Raw genomic sequence first — 17,145 nt, 5'->3', positions numbered from 1 at the left:
AAAACTAGTTACAACTTACAAGAAATATAAGATCTACTGAGATGATATAATGATTTATAAGCCACTCATACCGGCAGCGGTGATGCCTAATAAATTGGTTAAAAAATAAATTAATGGACATATTATGCCCTAATCCTAGACACGCTTATTAATCTAATTTTTCATTTATATTCTAAAGCAAAATTATTTAATAATAAAAGGTATAGTAAATAGAAAAGGAAAAAAGCACAGACTCTTTATTTTATGTTATAAATAAAAAAAATATTTTTAAAAATATCTAAAATAAATCTTTCTGAAATTTACTTGTATTTATCAAAAGAGTAATGATAAAAAAGATAATAAATCTAAAATTATTTTATTTATTATGTATATAATATTTAAAATTATATATTTATTGCATCTAACATTATAAACTAATTTCAAAAAATAAAAATTTTATCAAACCAAACCTAACTCTAATAAGTAATAAGAAAGTCCTGTAAGTGTGTAGTAACATACTCATAATAATTCTTGAGATAATATAATACAACTAATTATAACCTTTTTATAATTAAATTTTAATAATACAATTACAACCTTTTAGCTTATCATTTAATTAATTTTTTTAAAAGACTCTTCTAGTAATGGACATGAAAAATAGGTTTTTTTTTTTTCTTTTCATCTATATGATTTTGTTAAGGAATCAACATTTTTTAAATTAATAATTAGCTAATAAAATAATTGACGAATAAAATTAATTAAAATTAAAAAATAGTTTATTGTTGAAGAAAAAAACTGAGATATGTTTGATTTGTGTTTTTCAATTTTATTTTTATTCAATATTTTTAATGTGTACAATTTTATAAAAGAAAAAATAAAATAAAAAATTTATTATCCTTATTTTTTTTAACCAAAATTTTAAAAATTAAAAACACAATGTACACGTGATTCATCACTTATACCATTTTTTGGATGACAAGACTCATATGAAATTAATAAATAATTTAATAAATTTAATTAAATTATGGTCTAACGGTTTTTAACTATGAATTTTATATACAACTGCATTGAAGTTTTCACCTTTCTGTTATTATTGTTTTGCGCGTAGCTAAACGTGAAGTTCATCTTCATCTTCTGGTTTTAGTTTGACTAAGCAATGGTAGTTTATTTATGCACTGATGGATTAATATGAATAACAACATGTAGATGGTCCTTAATTGCTGGAAGACTTCCGGGAAGAACGCCAAACGATGTGAAGAATTACTGGAACACCTATGTTCGAAGGAATAATAAGCACACTTCATCATCATCATCAGTACCCTCTCCTTCATCAGTGGTGACGACAGTGAAACGTCATGACCATATTAATCATCAGGTAATAAAACCTCATCCCCGAACTTTCTCGAAAGCATCGCCATGGTTATTATTAAAGAAAACATCTACAAGTGGTTATCATAATAATAACAAGCAGAGGGATGGGGCCAAGGCAGAAGAAGAGTGCACCGATAATAATAATAATAATAATGATAATAATGGTTCTGGTGGTGGATGTGATGATGGGAACACGTGTCGGAACAAGAACGGTGGCAAAGGGGATGAAGAGAAGTTGAACGACGGATGCTTACTCTCAGTCTCAGGTGCTGAGGAAGAAGAAGAAGAAGAAGACTGGAAGCTGCTTTTACCTGACTTCAATTGGGATGCTCATAATGATGATCACTTCTTGAAGGACGCTTCTGATGCTGACCACGATATGCTTATTAATGTCCATGGTCAAACTTGGAGTGATATCCTTCTTGATATCAATTTGTGGGATCCACAATAATTTTGTTTTTTTAATTGCTAATGAATTATTGCATGTATAACGATTGATAATTATTCTGATAATTATTTAAGACGACGAATAATTATTTGCTAATATAAGTTGGTTATTTGAGTAGTCATCTATATTCTGCTGAATTAAAGCTTCCTTCATGATCCTAGCGGAGATGTTCGAAACAATCTGGTGCTGTTTGGGAGCTTTTGAACTCTTTATCGACTTCATGGACTCTGTCCCATCAGGGGCATATGGCTCCGGATTGAGAATCCTTTCCTACCTCTTCCCGATTGATGAAGCTCCTTATCCACCAAAACTGAAATAAAAAATATATATATATATATAGTTATAAAATTTTTGATAATATTAAAAAAACAAAAAAACCTAAAAATAATTTTATTTAATATTTATTAATTATCATAATAATTAATAAATATTAAATAAAACAAATTAAAATTATTTTTGGCTGATTTTTTTTTTACCAAATATTTTCCCTTTACTTTACACAATGATTAACAATCTTTAGGCTTATCAACATGTGGTAATTAATTCAACCAATGGATGACATAAAATTAGAAACATTAAAAATTTTACGTTAAAAGCACATTAAAAATCAAACTAATGGTAACTAGCACGTTTCTTCCGATGATCCAATGAAAAAGCAAAGTGAATTCATATAATTGATACTTCAATTCCTATTCATCAACATTAACAACAACGATATTTTTATTTGTTTAAGAGCTTCGCCCAAACAACAATTAGGGATGGCAACAAGTCGTCGTAGGGATGAGAGCACCCGCTTTCAGAAATTTTCCGTATCGACGGCGGGATAACAGGGACTGTATTCGCCATCTACTAGGATTTAGATCTCCAAAGATATTTATGTATTTAAAAAAAAAGCGAGTTTGTCAAAAGCAGATTTAAATAAAATATCAACTGAGCAACTTTGATCTATCAAAGTTTTGTAAAGGTTAGCGTTTGCTAGGATCATGGTTATTACCACTAGATCATCATGCCCGGTACGTAATACGCGCTGAGTATCTTCTTTAGTGAAAGAGATGGTGGGCAGGTTGGTCAGTTGACTGTCTTCCCCGATTTGATATACTTTCTTGAGGTGTTGTGAGGATTTTTATATTCCTCCTCCTGCAAACTTGCGGGATTTAGAATTTCCACAACTTAACCGGCAAGTACACCGGATCATCCAAGTAATACTTCAGGTGAGTGAGGGTCTATCCCACAAAGATTGTCGGACTGAGCAACAATAGTTATCCAACTGACTTAGTTAGGCGAACGAAAAGAGGTTTTGATGGTTGAAATTCGCATGAAGCAATAACAAAAAGAGTAAAGAAAGCAAATAAAATGTTTGGTGTGAAACAGTGAGAGAAAATAGTTAAGGTTTCGGAGATGTTTACTTTTCTGGATTAAAAGTTCTTACAAACTATTTTAACAATGCAAGATTCATTCCATGGCAAACTGTAAATGTCTAAACCATAATCTCTTAGTGATTTAGCCTCTTCTAACCTTTATAAACTGCCACTTTCGTGGTCACTTAATTCCGATTAGAGGGTTAAGTTCAAAACTAGTTTGTGGTCACAAAAATCCTAAGCACCCAAAGCTAGAAGGATATATGTCACATATCCCAATTAGTTCATGTAATTAGCAATTTAGGAGGAATTTGTTTTCAAGCTGTTGTTCAAGCGGATAACTCTCTTGAAAATCACAAGAACTCGTGTAAAATAAGGGTCGTACTCTCGTTCCATCCAGATTCATAAGATTAAGAATGAAACAATCCTTGAAATTGAATAAATACATTAATTAAAATTGAAAAGCAATAGTTTTAATCCATAGAGATAAATAGAGCTCCTAACCTTAACCAAGGAGGTTTAGTTACTCATGACCTACAGAGAAAACTAGGGTTCTGAAAAACGTGCGAAAGAGAGAAGATCCAAATCTCCCCTAAAGGGTGAATCTTTTTCCTTTTATTCTAACCTAATTTAATTTGAAACTAAAATAAAATATTCAATTCTAAAGCTAAAAGATTTTGTTTGTAAAAAAAAAACTAAAATAAGATAAAAGATAATAATTAAAAGCTAAATCCCACTAAAGATACTCCCTTGAGTGAGTTTGACCCGTATCTGGCGTTTTTCTGGCGTTTAACGCCGACAAGGGGAAAGTTCTAGCACTGGTTTTGTCTTTCTTAGGCGCTAAACGCCAAACTCGGCGTTTAGTGCCAAAATTAGCTGTGATTCCAGAAGAAAAGTATAAACTATATTATATAATGTTGGAAAGCTCTAGAAGTTGTATTTCCAACACCGTTCAAACCGCATTAATTGGACATTTCTAGCTCAAGTTATGTTCATTGGAATACAGGGAGGTTAGGGTTGATAGCATCTACTTTCTTCCTTTGTTTTTGCACAAAACTCTACCAAATTCACCCGAATTTCACCTGAAATAATAAAAATACCAAAACAACTCAAAGTTGCATCCAAAGAGAATTTTTGCACTAAAATATAATAAAACTTAATAATTTCTAACTAAAAACAACTAGAAAATGAAGGGGAAAATGGTACAAGATGCTCACGCATCACAAATCCACCATTGATGATATGTATGTGTCATTCTTGAGTGTTAGGAAGGCGTTTGGGCCATCCTCCTTCTTCGTGTCGTCTTCTCTTCCTTGGGTCGTCCGACCTGTCCGCTAGGTATTTGTCGAGTCAGCCTTCTCTGGCCAATTTTTTGATGACATTCTTTAAGTCGTAGCATTCATTAGTGAAATGCTCGTACAGCTTATGGTACTCACAATATTTAGTCCGACTTCCATCTTTCTTATGCTTAATTGGACGAGAAGGTGGAAATTTCTCTGTGTGGCATATCTCACGGTAAACATCTACTAGAAAAACCCTTAGAAGAGTGTAGTTATGGTACGTTCGGGGCTTTTCAGCACTTTGCTCCTCTTTTTTCTTAGGTTCTCTTTCTTTGTCCTGAGCTTGGTAGTAGGGCAGGTTTGTTCGCAGGAGAGGTTCTCTAAGTCGAGAATTTTCTTCCATGTTTATGTATTTCTCTGCCTTTTCTTGGACTTCATTCAAGGAAGTTGGGTGTCGTTTAGATGTTGACTGGGAGGATGATTCTTCTTTGAGGCAATTGACCAAGCCCATGATTACAGCTTCGGTTGGTAGATTTTGGATCTCCAAACAAGCTTTATTAAACCTTTCCATGTAGTCACAGTCTCACAGAGGGCTTTTCTTATGGAGAATCTAATAAGAAATTTTCTAGCCAGATCATCGAAGCAGGTTATCGATTTGGGTGACAGGTTATCAAACCACTTCATGGCCGCCTTGGTCAAGGTAGTCGGAAAGGCTTTGCAATGGGTGGCGTCAAAGGCATCGATCAGGTACATTCTACTTTTAAAGTTACTGAGATAGTGGCTCGAGTCGAACGTTCCGTCATAGAGGTCCATGTCGGGTGATTTGAAGTTCCTAGGAACCTTAGCCTTCATGATCTCTTCTGTAAACGGATCTTCTCCTCCCAGGTGACTTTTGTTGCGTTCTGCCCGGTTATTCGTTCTTTGTAGATCAGCTTCCGATTTTCGGAGCTTGTCTTCTAACTCCTTCCGTCGTCTTAATTCTCTTTACAATTCCGGTTCTGCTTTCCATTGTCGTTTAGCCTCGTGTTCGAGCTGTTGCAGCCGATCCCCCTGGCCATGAACCAGGTTCTGGATCTCAGTTGTATAAGGACGGTCTTCATCCTCGGGATGGTAGACCTCGGGATGGATCCTCCTTGGTTGAGGATTTTCAGAGGTTCCTTCCCCATGAGGGCCTTGGTGTAGTGGTGGAGGAGGAAGCAAGAGGGCCTAACCTTCTGGCTGAGCTTCTTGCTCAGATTCAGATGCCGTGTGACCATCTTTATGCTCGTGGTCCGCCATTTGTCAAAGGGAGAATTCCAGGTCCCCGACAACGGCACCAATGTTCCGAGAGTTACCTGAAACGTTGAGTTGGGCCTGAACGTGAGGTCCAGATCCCTTAGTATGGTAGCGTCCAACCTCTTTGGTGTCGAGGTGCCACTTGTCCGAGTTTCTCGTGAGGAGATTGGGAGTGGTACCTATAAGAGACTTCGATGCTTAAGTTAGTAAGGGTTTTAGGCAGGTTTTTAGTAGATTAGAATGAGAGTTATACTTGGGGGTGCCAATATATTTATAGTAGGTTCAATAACTACCTTCTTTGGAGTAGTTCCACCTTTTCTGATGGATAAGCACTTTTTCTATCTTGGGGGTTTGTTAAGATCTCCCTTCTAGACGTAAAGAGAGATATCCGGAGGCAGTTACTTGTTATTTCAAGCAGAGCTGGGACTTATTGTTGATGTCCGACCTCTTTAAAGAGGCCGGGATTATTGTGAGGGGTCACTTTGTTAGTGGGTCTTTTTGTCTTTATTGGGTCTGGCTTTTATTTGTTGGGTCAAGGTATGAATAATTGTTATACCCAAATATAATTGATAAATAAAAAATAAAAAATACAAAGATCTTTTTACATGAGATATTCAAACATAGAATTATTTTTACTTTTTTAAAAGATCTTTTAAAAAAGATCACTCGAAAAATATCTTCTTTTAAAAGCTCACCCAAATATGGCCTTAGAATATCATTAGGAAGTATTAGAGGTAGGGCTCAGAGTGAGTCAAGTTAGCTCATGAGCCAGCTCGAACTCAACTCATTAATAGCTCGATAACTTGAGCTTATGAGTTAGTGAACCAAGCTTGAGTTTGGAATTGAGCTCATAAATTAAATGAGCCAAACTTAAGTTTGGATAAACTCAACTCATTAGTTCGTAAGCCAACTGAATTATATATATATATATATATATTTGTGAGCCTTCGATGTGTCGAGCTTAAACTTAAAAAATAAACTCGATTGTTAATGAGTTGAACTGTTAGTCGAGCTCAATTTTCGTGAGTCAACTTTAGCTTATTGGCTTATTTCCGATTCTAATTGAAAGAGAGTGATGCTTGGGTTCGGGTGTTTTGGCCCACCGATTCGTGACAAAAAAAAAACTCTTTATTGGAAAAAACTCTTTCACCTCAACTACGGCTTGTTTAGGCGTAATTAAATTGATAATAATTTAACCAACTTGGGTTGGTCGCTTAAGCAAGTGTCGGGGATTCGAATCTCGCCTTGTGCATGCAGCAATCCTTTGGCCAACAGCAGACCCTTAAATAGAGCTCTGATCCGCGACGGATTAGTCTTTGGTGGGGATACCGTGGGCAACCAAAAAATAAATTGATAATTATTTTAAAAAGTATTTTTTTAAAAAATTATAATTTATATTTTTTTAAAGATTTTTATTTTTTTAAATTTTTTTTACATAATAAGTGAATAAAAAAATATTTTTTATTTTATTTTGTTTAAATATAATTAATAAATAAAAAAAATCTTTTTATATAATATATCTAAATATAAAATTATTTTTAGTTTTGTAAAAGATTTTTTTAAAAAATATCATTAAAACAAAATCTTTTTTCGAGTATGGCGCCGAACCCCTACTTGACCTTGAGTGCATAAACCTTTGTGCCGTGACTGCCGTCGGACCTAGCGTTTCACTGCACTTTCCAGCAACTAGTCCTATTACATCATCCTCCATGGACGACTTCGACATGGATGCACCATCCTTCTTCGGGGAAGGTTCAAACGATGATTTCTGCTATTCCATCCTCTCTCGCTTCTCCGGTTCCACCAAGGAAAGCCACTTGCATCTCTGCGCCGTAATCGGGGCTATGTCTCAGGAGCTCAAGGAACAAAAACTCGCGTCCTTCCCTGTCGCTTACTTTGGCGCCGCATGCTCCTCCCTGGACCGCATATCAATGGAACCCAACCCTCCCAGCCACGTCATCGGCGCCCTCCTCACTGTTATATCCCTCCTCATCCCGAGAGTGCCCGCTGCGGTGCTGAAGAAGCAGAGGGAGTTCTTGTCGGAGCTGGTGGTGCGAGTTCTACGGTCGTTGGGGGAATCAGAGAGTGTCATGATTTCAGGATTGACGTGCCTTTCGCATTTGTTGATTAGAAGGGACGGTGTGAATTGGTCCGACGTGTCTCCGTTGTTCACTGTGCTGTTGGGGTTCCTTACTGATTCACGACCTCAGGTATATTACCTTCTCTGTGACTTCAAAAACCGAATGTTCAGTTTGTGAAAATCAATGGATATGGGAGTGATAATACCATGATAAAGGTTTCACATTGATGAGGATATTGTTGGCGATGTCCCCAAGTTCTTGCAACTTTTATGCTTAGTTGATCCTATTCTAATAAGAATTGTACATTACCTATGGTTGGGTCTTGCATATAGCTTTTGTTCTGCTTTTAGATTTCTTCTTCTGTTCTTGATTATTAAGGATACTGAATGCTTGCTAAACTGCGGTGCATAGTTGAATCTTGTGTATGCTAACTAAATCTTTTATCAGGTTAGAAGGAAATCTCATTTGTATCTTCGTGATGTCTTGCTAAACTTCCAAAACTCTTCCCTCTTGGCCTCCGCAAGTGAGGGAGTAAAAAAACTTCTGGAAAGTTTTTCTCTGCCGGCTCGTAGAGCAGATGCTAATGCTAGTGAAGGAACTGTGGGAGCTCAGCAGGTTCTGTATATTCTTGATGCTTTGAAAGAGAGTCTTCCCTTTGTGTCGCTGGAAGACAAGACCAGCATTCTTGAGAACTACAAAATTCTCTTGGATTTGCATGAACCTCTAGTCACAAGGCGCATAACAGATGGCTTGAGTTTTCTTTGTCTTTACCCAACATCAGAAGTTTTGCCCGACCCATTACTTGAGTTGTTGTGCTTGTTGGCTCATTCTATCTCATCAAATGAGACTTCCAGAGAGGGAATGACATTTACTGCTCGCTTGCTCGCTACTGGAATGAATAAAGTTTATTTGCTCAAAAGACAAATATGTGTGGTTAAGCTCCCTCTTGTCTTTAATGCTCTCAAAGGTAAGATATCATATCCACTTTTCCTTTTTGAATGATTTAATTATGTTGAACTTCTTAATGCTCTCTGTTTGCGTTCATGGTTTGTGCACGCATGTGTGTTCATATGTGCTTACCTGTTTCGAAAGGTACTTCCTCAAGTATTGTTTTTTTCCCTTTGAATATGCAGATATTTTGGCATCTGATCATGAAGAGGCAATATATGCAGCCACTGATGCCTTTAAGAGCATGATTAACTCTTGTATTGATGCATGTTTGATTAAGGAGGGAGTGGATCAGATCTCTTTTAGTGAGGACAGAGGATCGTGGAAGTCAGGACCAACCATTATTGAAAAAATCTGTGCAATTGTTGAGAGCTTACTTGATTATCGCTATAGTTCTGTCTGGGACAGAGTATTACAAGTTGTTTCAGCTATGTTTAATAAATTAGGTACTTTGTTTGCTGTGAGATCCCATTATTCTTTTTGCACTGACGACCTCTTTTTGTCGTTGATTAGACTAAGAGGCCAGGGAGTATTATTTCTAATTTAACAATTATAATTATGATTTAATTTGTCTAGATCATGGATGGTGTGATTAAATTGTCGATATTTATCTCACCTCTGTTTTTGAGTCAATTTTGTAATCTTGTTCTTAAAATAATGTATATACTGCAAATTACTTATATTTGGGACTTTGCTATCATCAATACAGGAAACAGTTCTCCTTATTTTATGAGAGGAATACTCAAGAACTTGGTAGATGTGCAAAAGCTGCATGAAGGAGATTTTCCCTTTAAGAAGCAGGTATCCTATTTTTGAATGGTTTTCTATTAGAGTTGACCAGGAAAGAGTTGGATATATTTTGTATTCTGTTATAATATTGAAGGTTTTTAAAGTGACTGGGTTGGTTTTAGCAACCGTTTCATTTCTAGGTTTGCCCTTGTAATTAGTATTAATAGGGACATTTGGTGCTGTCAATGCTGATGATTGCGTGCTTAGCAAATAACAGAATAGCTGCTATGTGCTGCAAACTTCTGTTGATTTATATATTTATTATGATTGTTCAAGAATTGGGAGCAAACCTTTTTTTCTCAATTCCTTTCTTAGTCTATTCGCCCATTAGTATGTTGTTAAGATTCTGGAACTATTTTTTATGTTATAGTTTTCTTTGGGCAACTGATTACTTATGTATAGTACATTCTACATCTTGTAGTTGCATGAATGCTTTGGATCAGCTCTTGCTGCAATGGGACCTGACGGATTGCTGTCCTTTATACCTCTGAATTTGGAAGCTGAAGACTTGTTGGATGCGAATATCTGGCTGTTTCCAATCCTGAAACAGTATATTATTGGTGCACGTTTAAATTATTTTAAAGAAGAAATTTTGCCCATGATTGAACGTATAAAGGAGAAGGCTCGAAAGGTGGGAAACAATTTATTATTTATTTATGAGTTGCAGTATTAGTCTCCTGCAGAGATTTTTGTTACTTTCTGTGCTGTGCAGCTTGAGAAGCAAGGTTTCAAGGTTTCATCAAGGAATGCAGATGCCCTTGCTTACACTTTGTGGTCTTTGCTGCCTTCGTTTTGCAACTTTCCTGTTGACACTGCTGAATGTTTCGGGAATCTGCAAGGACATTTATGCAGAGAGATAAAAGAGGAACCTGAGGTTCGCGGAATAATATGCAATAGCTTGCAGCTTCTGATTCAGCAAAACAAGAATGCTGTGGAAGCAAATAACACAGATTTTAATGGGCAAGATATAGACAAACAAAGTCTTGTCTGTTATTCGCAACAGGTTGCCAGGGACAATTTGAACGTGCTGAAGTCATCTGCAAAGCACTTACTAGTTGCTCTGGCAGACGTATTCCTGAAGCCTTCAAAAGATGATGGTGGTTGTTTACAGGTACTAAACTTTGTAAATTGGGAATTGTTTTTTCAGTGTTTAGCAGGTTTGCAGTAGTTATGCATCCCTAGTGGATCGCAGCATAGAAGATAATTTATAATTAGACGTAGACATTCTGCTTATGTGGTGGGTCTGTGATACTTCCCACTGCTGGCTACATGTGATATTCATCATTATCATAATTTATTTGTTCTAGAATATTCCGATTCTTTGTTTGCCATGTAATGCTCATAGGGTATCCTTATTTTGTGTAACTTGGTTTTGGCATTTATGTTCTTCTGTACAATCACTTGATATGAGTGATAGAGACTGTATGTTTATTGGAGAAATATCTGGGCTATTCAAAAGCATTAATTAATACGCTGTGTGTAGTAAAAACAACAAGGTCATGTGCCTTTGCTTTCAATTTTAAAAAATTTGGGGTGCTTTTGCAAGGATCTGTGAAAATACTTTTCGAAGCTTGCTTGTCCCTTTCAAAATTAAAGACACTAATATAAAATCCTATATGTTAATGAATATCTGGATATTTCTAACTATTTAGTGCATGTTTGGGCGCCATTATTTTGTTAAAAAAAGATCTTTTTTTTTATTTTTTAACGTGTTTGGCAAATTTCTAGTAGTAAAAGTAAAAGCACTAGTAAAATAAAAAAAAGATCTTTTTTGAGAAGCTGTAATTTACATCTTTTTTTAAAAGATCTTTTTTCCTTAAAAAAAATATGTTTTTTATGTAATAAATAAACAAAAAGTACTTTTATATTGTTATACCCAAACATAATTGATAGATAAAAAGACCTTTTTACATGAGATATCCAAACATAAAATTACTTTTACTTCTCTATAAGATCTTTTAAAAAAAGATAACTCGAAAAAAGATCTTTTCTTAGAAGCTCACCCAAACACTATTATTATAGCATGTGCTTATTAAAGGAGACTTTTATTTTGTTTTTGTTTTACCAAATATATTTGCTACAACTTTTGAAAATCCATATTTGAGAAAACAAGAAAAATAAGCAACTTTTAAAGCAAAAACTTTACCAAACCCATCTTATGTCAGTGCCAAAGAATATGCCTCCACTAGTGTGAAAATGAAAGCATGTTTTCTGCATACTGTTATTTAATTATTTAGTCTTTCTATAGACAGGTTGTTTGGTATATGAATATTTCATGGTATGCTGTATCCATTTAGTGAGTATACTAAGTGGACATGTCTTTAGATTGTCTTTGAATTGAATGGATAATTTATTTGTTACATTTGGCTGGTGCAACAAGTTTATGAAGATGGTTTTTGTCCATGTGCAGCGTACTATTGGTGATATTGCTTCCATAGCAGATAACACAGTTGTGGGGAATTTACTCATCCACAGAATGAATGACATTGGAAAACGCCTTAAAGAGGCCGGCAGAGTAGACAATTCCCAGAATATCAGTTCTATGCAGATTGATGAAGCATCAAAAGAAATTTCTTCAGTAGTTATCAAGTATTCATAGTCATCTATATCGTGAATTGTGTATATATGGATGTATTTCGTAAAGTTGTAACATATTTCTTTCTATCCCAGGGCACAGTACATTGACTTTGCAGTTTCCCTGTTGCCTGGTTTAACAGATGAAGGGATTGATGCATTATATCATGCAATAAAGCCAGCATTAAAGGTCTGACTAAGACTAAAAGTGTATTTAACTTTGTTCTATTATAGTAGTTCCTTCATCCCCCTTTCACATTTGAAGTTAGAAGTATTATAGTTCTAATTAATTGCAGGACGCTGAAGGTGTCATGCAGAAGAAGGCATACAAAGCACTTTCAATCATTCTCAAGGTAGTCTATACAACATTTGATTTGGTTTTCTGGTTAACCAAAAAAGTCTGGTTGATGTGATTAAAGCATATTCATAAAAAAGTATTGATGTTGTATCACTGTAGCCAAATTGCTTCAATTAGTGTTGTTATTTGATGGGAATACATAATATTATTGATAGATTGGTTACCTGTCCAATGGTTAAGTTGGAGTGATTCTTACATATTTCACCACTATATGTTTTCTTTCTTGGAGCATGAGAAACTACCTTCAATTGGTGTTTTTACTGCTGAGCTATATTTCGTGTTGCAAAGATATTTTCTTTGATAGTCTCTCTGTGGACATGATACATGATAGAGCTCAATGGCGTCGTTTGATTCATGTAGCTGACCCCACCTAGTGGGACAAGCCTTTGTTGTTGTTGTTGTAGTGTTGGCTTAAACTTTCTGATTTGTGTTTTTCTTGACAGAGTTCTGATCGTTTTGTTTCTTCAAAGTTGAAGGAACTTTTTGAGCTGATGGTTGAAATTCTTCATTTATGCCATTTTTCTGCCAAACGTCACAGACTTGATTGCCTTTACTTCTTAATAATTCAGGCTTCAAAGTCAGAGGTATTAAAAAGTGTGCTTTTGCTTCCTTGTTTGTTACCTTGAGTTATTTTTGTAATGATGCATCTGATAAGCTGTAGAGTTTGTTGCATCACCTAGCATGACTGTGTGAAGCATAAATAATGTGAAAGCATGCATTGCCTGCAGGATAGTTTGGAGGACTTCTGGAGAAAAGATGTTGAAGTTTTACTTGCCGAAATAATAATTGCTGTTAAAGAGGTAATGTGGTAATTGTGGAATGTTGCAAAATGAGTTGGCATGCAATGTCTTCAACTGGTAATTTTCCCTCTAGTTCATGTAGGTATAAGCAACATTCTTCTAGAGTGTGGTGTTTTATTTGAATGCTAAATGTGAGCCGTTGTTGCAACAGTGCATTGATAAATATTATTAATCAGTTTGTATTTGGTCTTTTTCTATCATTACAAATGTTGTGGACATTGTTTTTGTTGTGTTATTGACTGTTTTTGAATAAAATCTTGTTCTTTTAATGTATTTTTTTTTCATTTTGGTCTTTGCACCTGCAAATTCAATACGTCGGTCCTACTGTTTCTTTTATAATATGTTGTGGCTGTTCTTGGATTGATCATGTCAATGAACAGTGGGGGCTTATTCTTCAATGTGTTTTTGAATATGGAGCACTTGTGAATGCTATTTGGCATGAACATCAGATTCACCCGAAAATAGCTTCTTAATTCACCTTCATAAGACTGCTGTTGTGCTAAATTTTGAAGAGTATCTTTGCAGGTTAATAAAAAAACCAGGAACAGGGCTTATGATATACTTGTCCAAATTGGTCATGTACTTGGAGATGAGGAGAGAAGTGGGAGAGAGAAATTACATGAGTTTTTTGACAAGGTAATATCTGACTTGTGCTTTTTACATCTTTCTTAGTTTCTTAATAATCACTATCACCTGCACTTCCTCTGTTTGATGTGATGTGCAGCATTTAACTCATCACTCTTTAGTCTTGAACACATCATTTATATTTCTCCCTCATTGGGTAATGATTTTGTGAGATTTTCATGAGCTCAGATTGCTAGGGGTCTGGCTGGACAAACTTCACATATGAGAAGTGCAACTGCAAAAAGTTTAGCTCGCTTGTCATATGAATTCTCTGATCTTGTTTTACCTGATTTCAACTGGCTCCAACTCCGAACAGAAAAGAGAGAGATAATTAAGGTTTGTCCTTCTCTATCTGATTGATTTCCTGCTAGTGATGATTGAAGGAAATGATATTTTGCTAAACTTCAGGACTAGGTATGTTTTTCATGTCATGCTGCAGGCAAATTTGGGTTTATTGAAGGTATTAGTAGTCAAATCACAAGCAGAAGAGTTAAAAGTGCGCCTACCGAGCATAGTGGAGGCTTTGTTGAAGTGGCAAAACAGCACCCAAAATCATTTTAAAGCAAAGGTTGCTTGGTTATTTTACGTGGTATTTTTGTGGAAAACTGCAGTTTTGTAAATATGTTATCATGGATGACTGTCGTTTTGTAGATGCTTGTTCATGCTGTAAACTGCTAAGTGCTAACACATTCAAATTCTTTGCAGGTTAAACTTCTCTTGGGAATGCTTGTCACAAAGTGTGGACTGGGTGCTGTTAAAGATGTCATACCTAAAGAACATATGAAACTTCTTACCAACATATGCAAGGTTTGGGCAAGCATTATAGTGTATTTTTCCCCCCCTTCCTTTGGAAGAGTTTTTCTGAGATTTTCAATCCATTTCGTAACAGATCCAGGAACAGAAAAAGAGAAAATGGGGTGCTAAATCTGAGGAAACTAAAACACATTTCTCAAAAGCAACCAAGTCCAGGTATCAGTCAAAGTATTTGGTTGCATTATTAGGAATAGGGAAAATAGTTTCAGCAGCAGAAACCTATGCTTGTGACTCTTGGATTTCTACCCAATGTCACATTGACGTAGTATCATTTTGCAAGTGTGTATAATTGTTGCATATATGAAAGCAAAGTGGACTTTTATGTTATGTTTAGTGACTAACTAGAACAGTTACATCCAGTATGATGCACCAATTACCATTTTAAAACAACATTTTTGTGCATTAATTTGGCATTGAAGTTGTGATTAGTCTTGTGATTTTTGTTATTATGCACAATGTTTTTTATGCGTCTGACAAATATATGTAAACTTATTTTCAGGCACAGTATGTGGAATCATACAAAAATCTTTTCAGATTTTGATGAAGAAATTGACGGGACTTATGGGGACTATCTAAATGCCAAGACAATCTCTGGCAGGGGCAGATCAGCAGCAACCTCAGTGAGGTAGGATGCATCTTCTGCTTGTCCATTCTTATTACTGGCTGGATTCTTTTGCTGATTATCTTATTTTTTTTTAAGATGTAATGATTAAATTCACATAGATCAAACATTTTGTAAGATCTAACTTAATATATTACCGCAAAATGTTTTTTGATTTGTTCTGTAACTTCAATTGGACTGTTCTCAATTTTTGGTTGTCTATAGGTCCAACATCAGGCTAAAGAAGAAACTGCCTGAGGACGAATCAGATGATGAACCACTTGATTTGCTTGATCGCAAGAAAGCATGGTCTGCTCTGAGATCATCTGAGCATCTAAAAAGGAAATCAAGGTTCGAAGATGATGAGATGGAGCTAGATCCCCATGGACGTTTGATTATCCGCCAGGAAGGGAAGCAGAGGAAGGAAAAGCCTGACGAACCCGAGTACGATGCTAGGAGTGAGCCTGATAGTCACTTGTCTGGGAGGTGTGGAACTAAAGCCCAGAAGCGAAGGAAAACATCAGACTCCGGGTGGGCTTACACGGGAAACGAATATACTAGCAAGAAAGCCAGGGGAGATGTGAAGAGGAAAGACAAGCTCGAACCATATGCATACTGGCCACTTGATAGAAAAATGATGAGTCGCCGACCACAGCAGTGTGCTGCAGCGAGAAAGGGTATGTCAAGTGTTGTAAAGATGACCAAAAAGTTTGAAGGTAAGAGCACTTCTGGTGTGCTGTCCATGAAGAGCTTGAAACTAAAGAAGAAAGGCAGCGGAAAGAAAATGTGAATAGGGTCAATGTATATTGGTATATCATTGACGAGGTAGATAACTAACCATCCGGCAGTTCTGTTTACTTATGAAAACGATTTTAGGCTGTGTTTGTTTACAGAGACAGGACACTGAGATAGGGATACAGAGACACAAAATCGTGTTTGACAGAAGAGACATGGACAAAGACACTGAATTAGTATATTTTGTGTCCATCCTGACAAGAAAAACACGGTGACACTGACAAGGGGCAACTTATTTTTCATTATTTTTGTTAATTTTTTATAATTATATTTTTTATTATTATATTTTTCATCTCAAATTTTTTGAATGAAAAAAAAAAAGAATAAATTAGATTTTCATAATTTGTTCTAATTTATCATGAAACAGAATATAAGAACACAATTTTGTATTTCTGTCTATTAGGGTCTTGTTCTATCCTGTTTTCAATGTCTTGTCCTATCTTGTTTTAAAAAATAAATGCAGTTTATTGTTCTCTTTTGTTTTGTCCTCCGCCAAATGTGTACATCACAAAAGTTGATTCTACAGTAGGTTAGAGCCATTATGAGTAGGAGGCTTGTCTTGTGTTTGTTCTGACTAGGTTGTAGAAGCTAGATGGTGAGCTTAGGTACTCAATAAAAGCTGAAAGCGCAAGTTGGATGTTAGGCCTAGATGCCCGAAACAAGAGTTGACCAAAATAAAATCCAAAACAGAAGCAGCTAAATAAAAAAAATCCAAGAATATTTATCGGGCCACTCCAAAAAACATTTATCGGAAAAACCCCAAGAAACAAGAGGAGAGTTTATACTAAAAAAAAGAATGAAAGAAAAATAAAATAGTCGGGGTTCGAATCCTGCCTTGTAGCAACCCATTGGCTAGCGACAAACTCTTAAATGAAACTCAATATTGTGATGGATTAGTCCTTGACCTATCGGGTTGGGGGAAACTGTAGAAAACCAAAAAAAAAAAAATAATGAAAGAAAAATAAAATAACAATAAAATAAAAAATTAAGCAAATGAAAATTTAGCTAGCATCATAAATCATAAAACCATGTCACCATCTAGATGCTTACT

The 17,145-nt window shown here is 35.5% G+C and overlaps 2 protein-coding genes across 3 annotated transcripts in view; both read left to right on the top strand.

The window, feature by feature from the left end:
• LOC107471154 (transcription factor MYB1-like) overlaps positions 1 to 1,801 on the top strand; it is a 4,233-nt gene extending 2,432 nt beyond the window's left edge. Inside the window, exon 3 of the mRNA XM_016090595.3 lies at positions 1,186 to 1,801. Within this exon, the coding sequence (XP_015946081.1) occupies positions 1,186 to 1,801 (616 nt within the window). The remainder of the gene's footprint in view (positions 1 to 1,185) is intronic.
• Positions 1,802 to 7,325: 5,524 nt separating this feature from the next.
• On the top strand, positions 7,326 to 16,349 carry LOC107471210 (uncharacterized). Of its 2 annotated transcripts, none has more exons than XM_052255498.1 (18): positions 7,326 to 7,921; positions 8,240 to 8,759; positions 8,926 to 9,186; positions 9,450 to 9,541; positions 9,951 to 10,160; positions 10,242 to 10,640; positions 11,940 to 12,118; positions 12,200 to 12,293; positions 12,400 to 12,456; positions 12,932 to 13,045; positions 13,190 to 13,261; positions 13,787 to 13,897; positions 14,075 to 14,221; positions 14,325 to 14,453; positions 14,591 to 14,692; positions 14,775 to 14,854; positions 15,198 to 15,323; positions 15,525 to 16,349. In XM_052255498.1, the coding sequence occupies exons 1-18, from the start codon at positions 7,421 to 7,423 to the stop codon at positions 16,087 to 16,089; spliced, it is 3,759 nt and encodes a 1,252-aa protein (XP_052111458.1). In that variant the 5' UTR covers positions 7,326 to 7,420; the 3' UTR covers positions 16,090 to 16,349. The 2 variants fall into 2 exon arrangements, with proteins under 2 accessions (XP_052111458.1, XP_015946144.1); XM_016090658.3 differs by having other exon boundaries at positions 12,905 to 13,045.
• Positions 16,350 to 17,145: the final 796 nt, after the last annotated feature.

This window comes from Arachis duranensis, chromosome 10 (genome assembly GCF_000817695.3).
Source record: "Arachis duranensis cultivar V14167 chromosome 10, aradu.V14167.gnm2.J7QH, whole genome shotgun sequence".
NCBI classification, from domain to species: Eukaryota; Viridiplantae; Streptophyta; class Magnoliopsida; order Fabales; family Fabaceae; genus Arachis; species Arachis duranensis.
The sequence above is the reverse complement of the archived record's forward strand: the minus strand, read 5'-3'. Positions and strand labels throughout refer to the sequence as shown.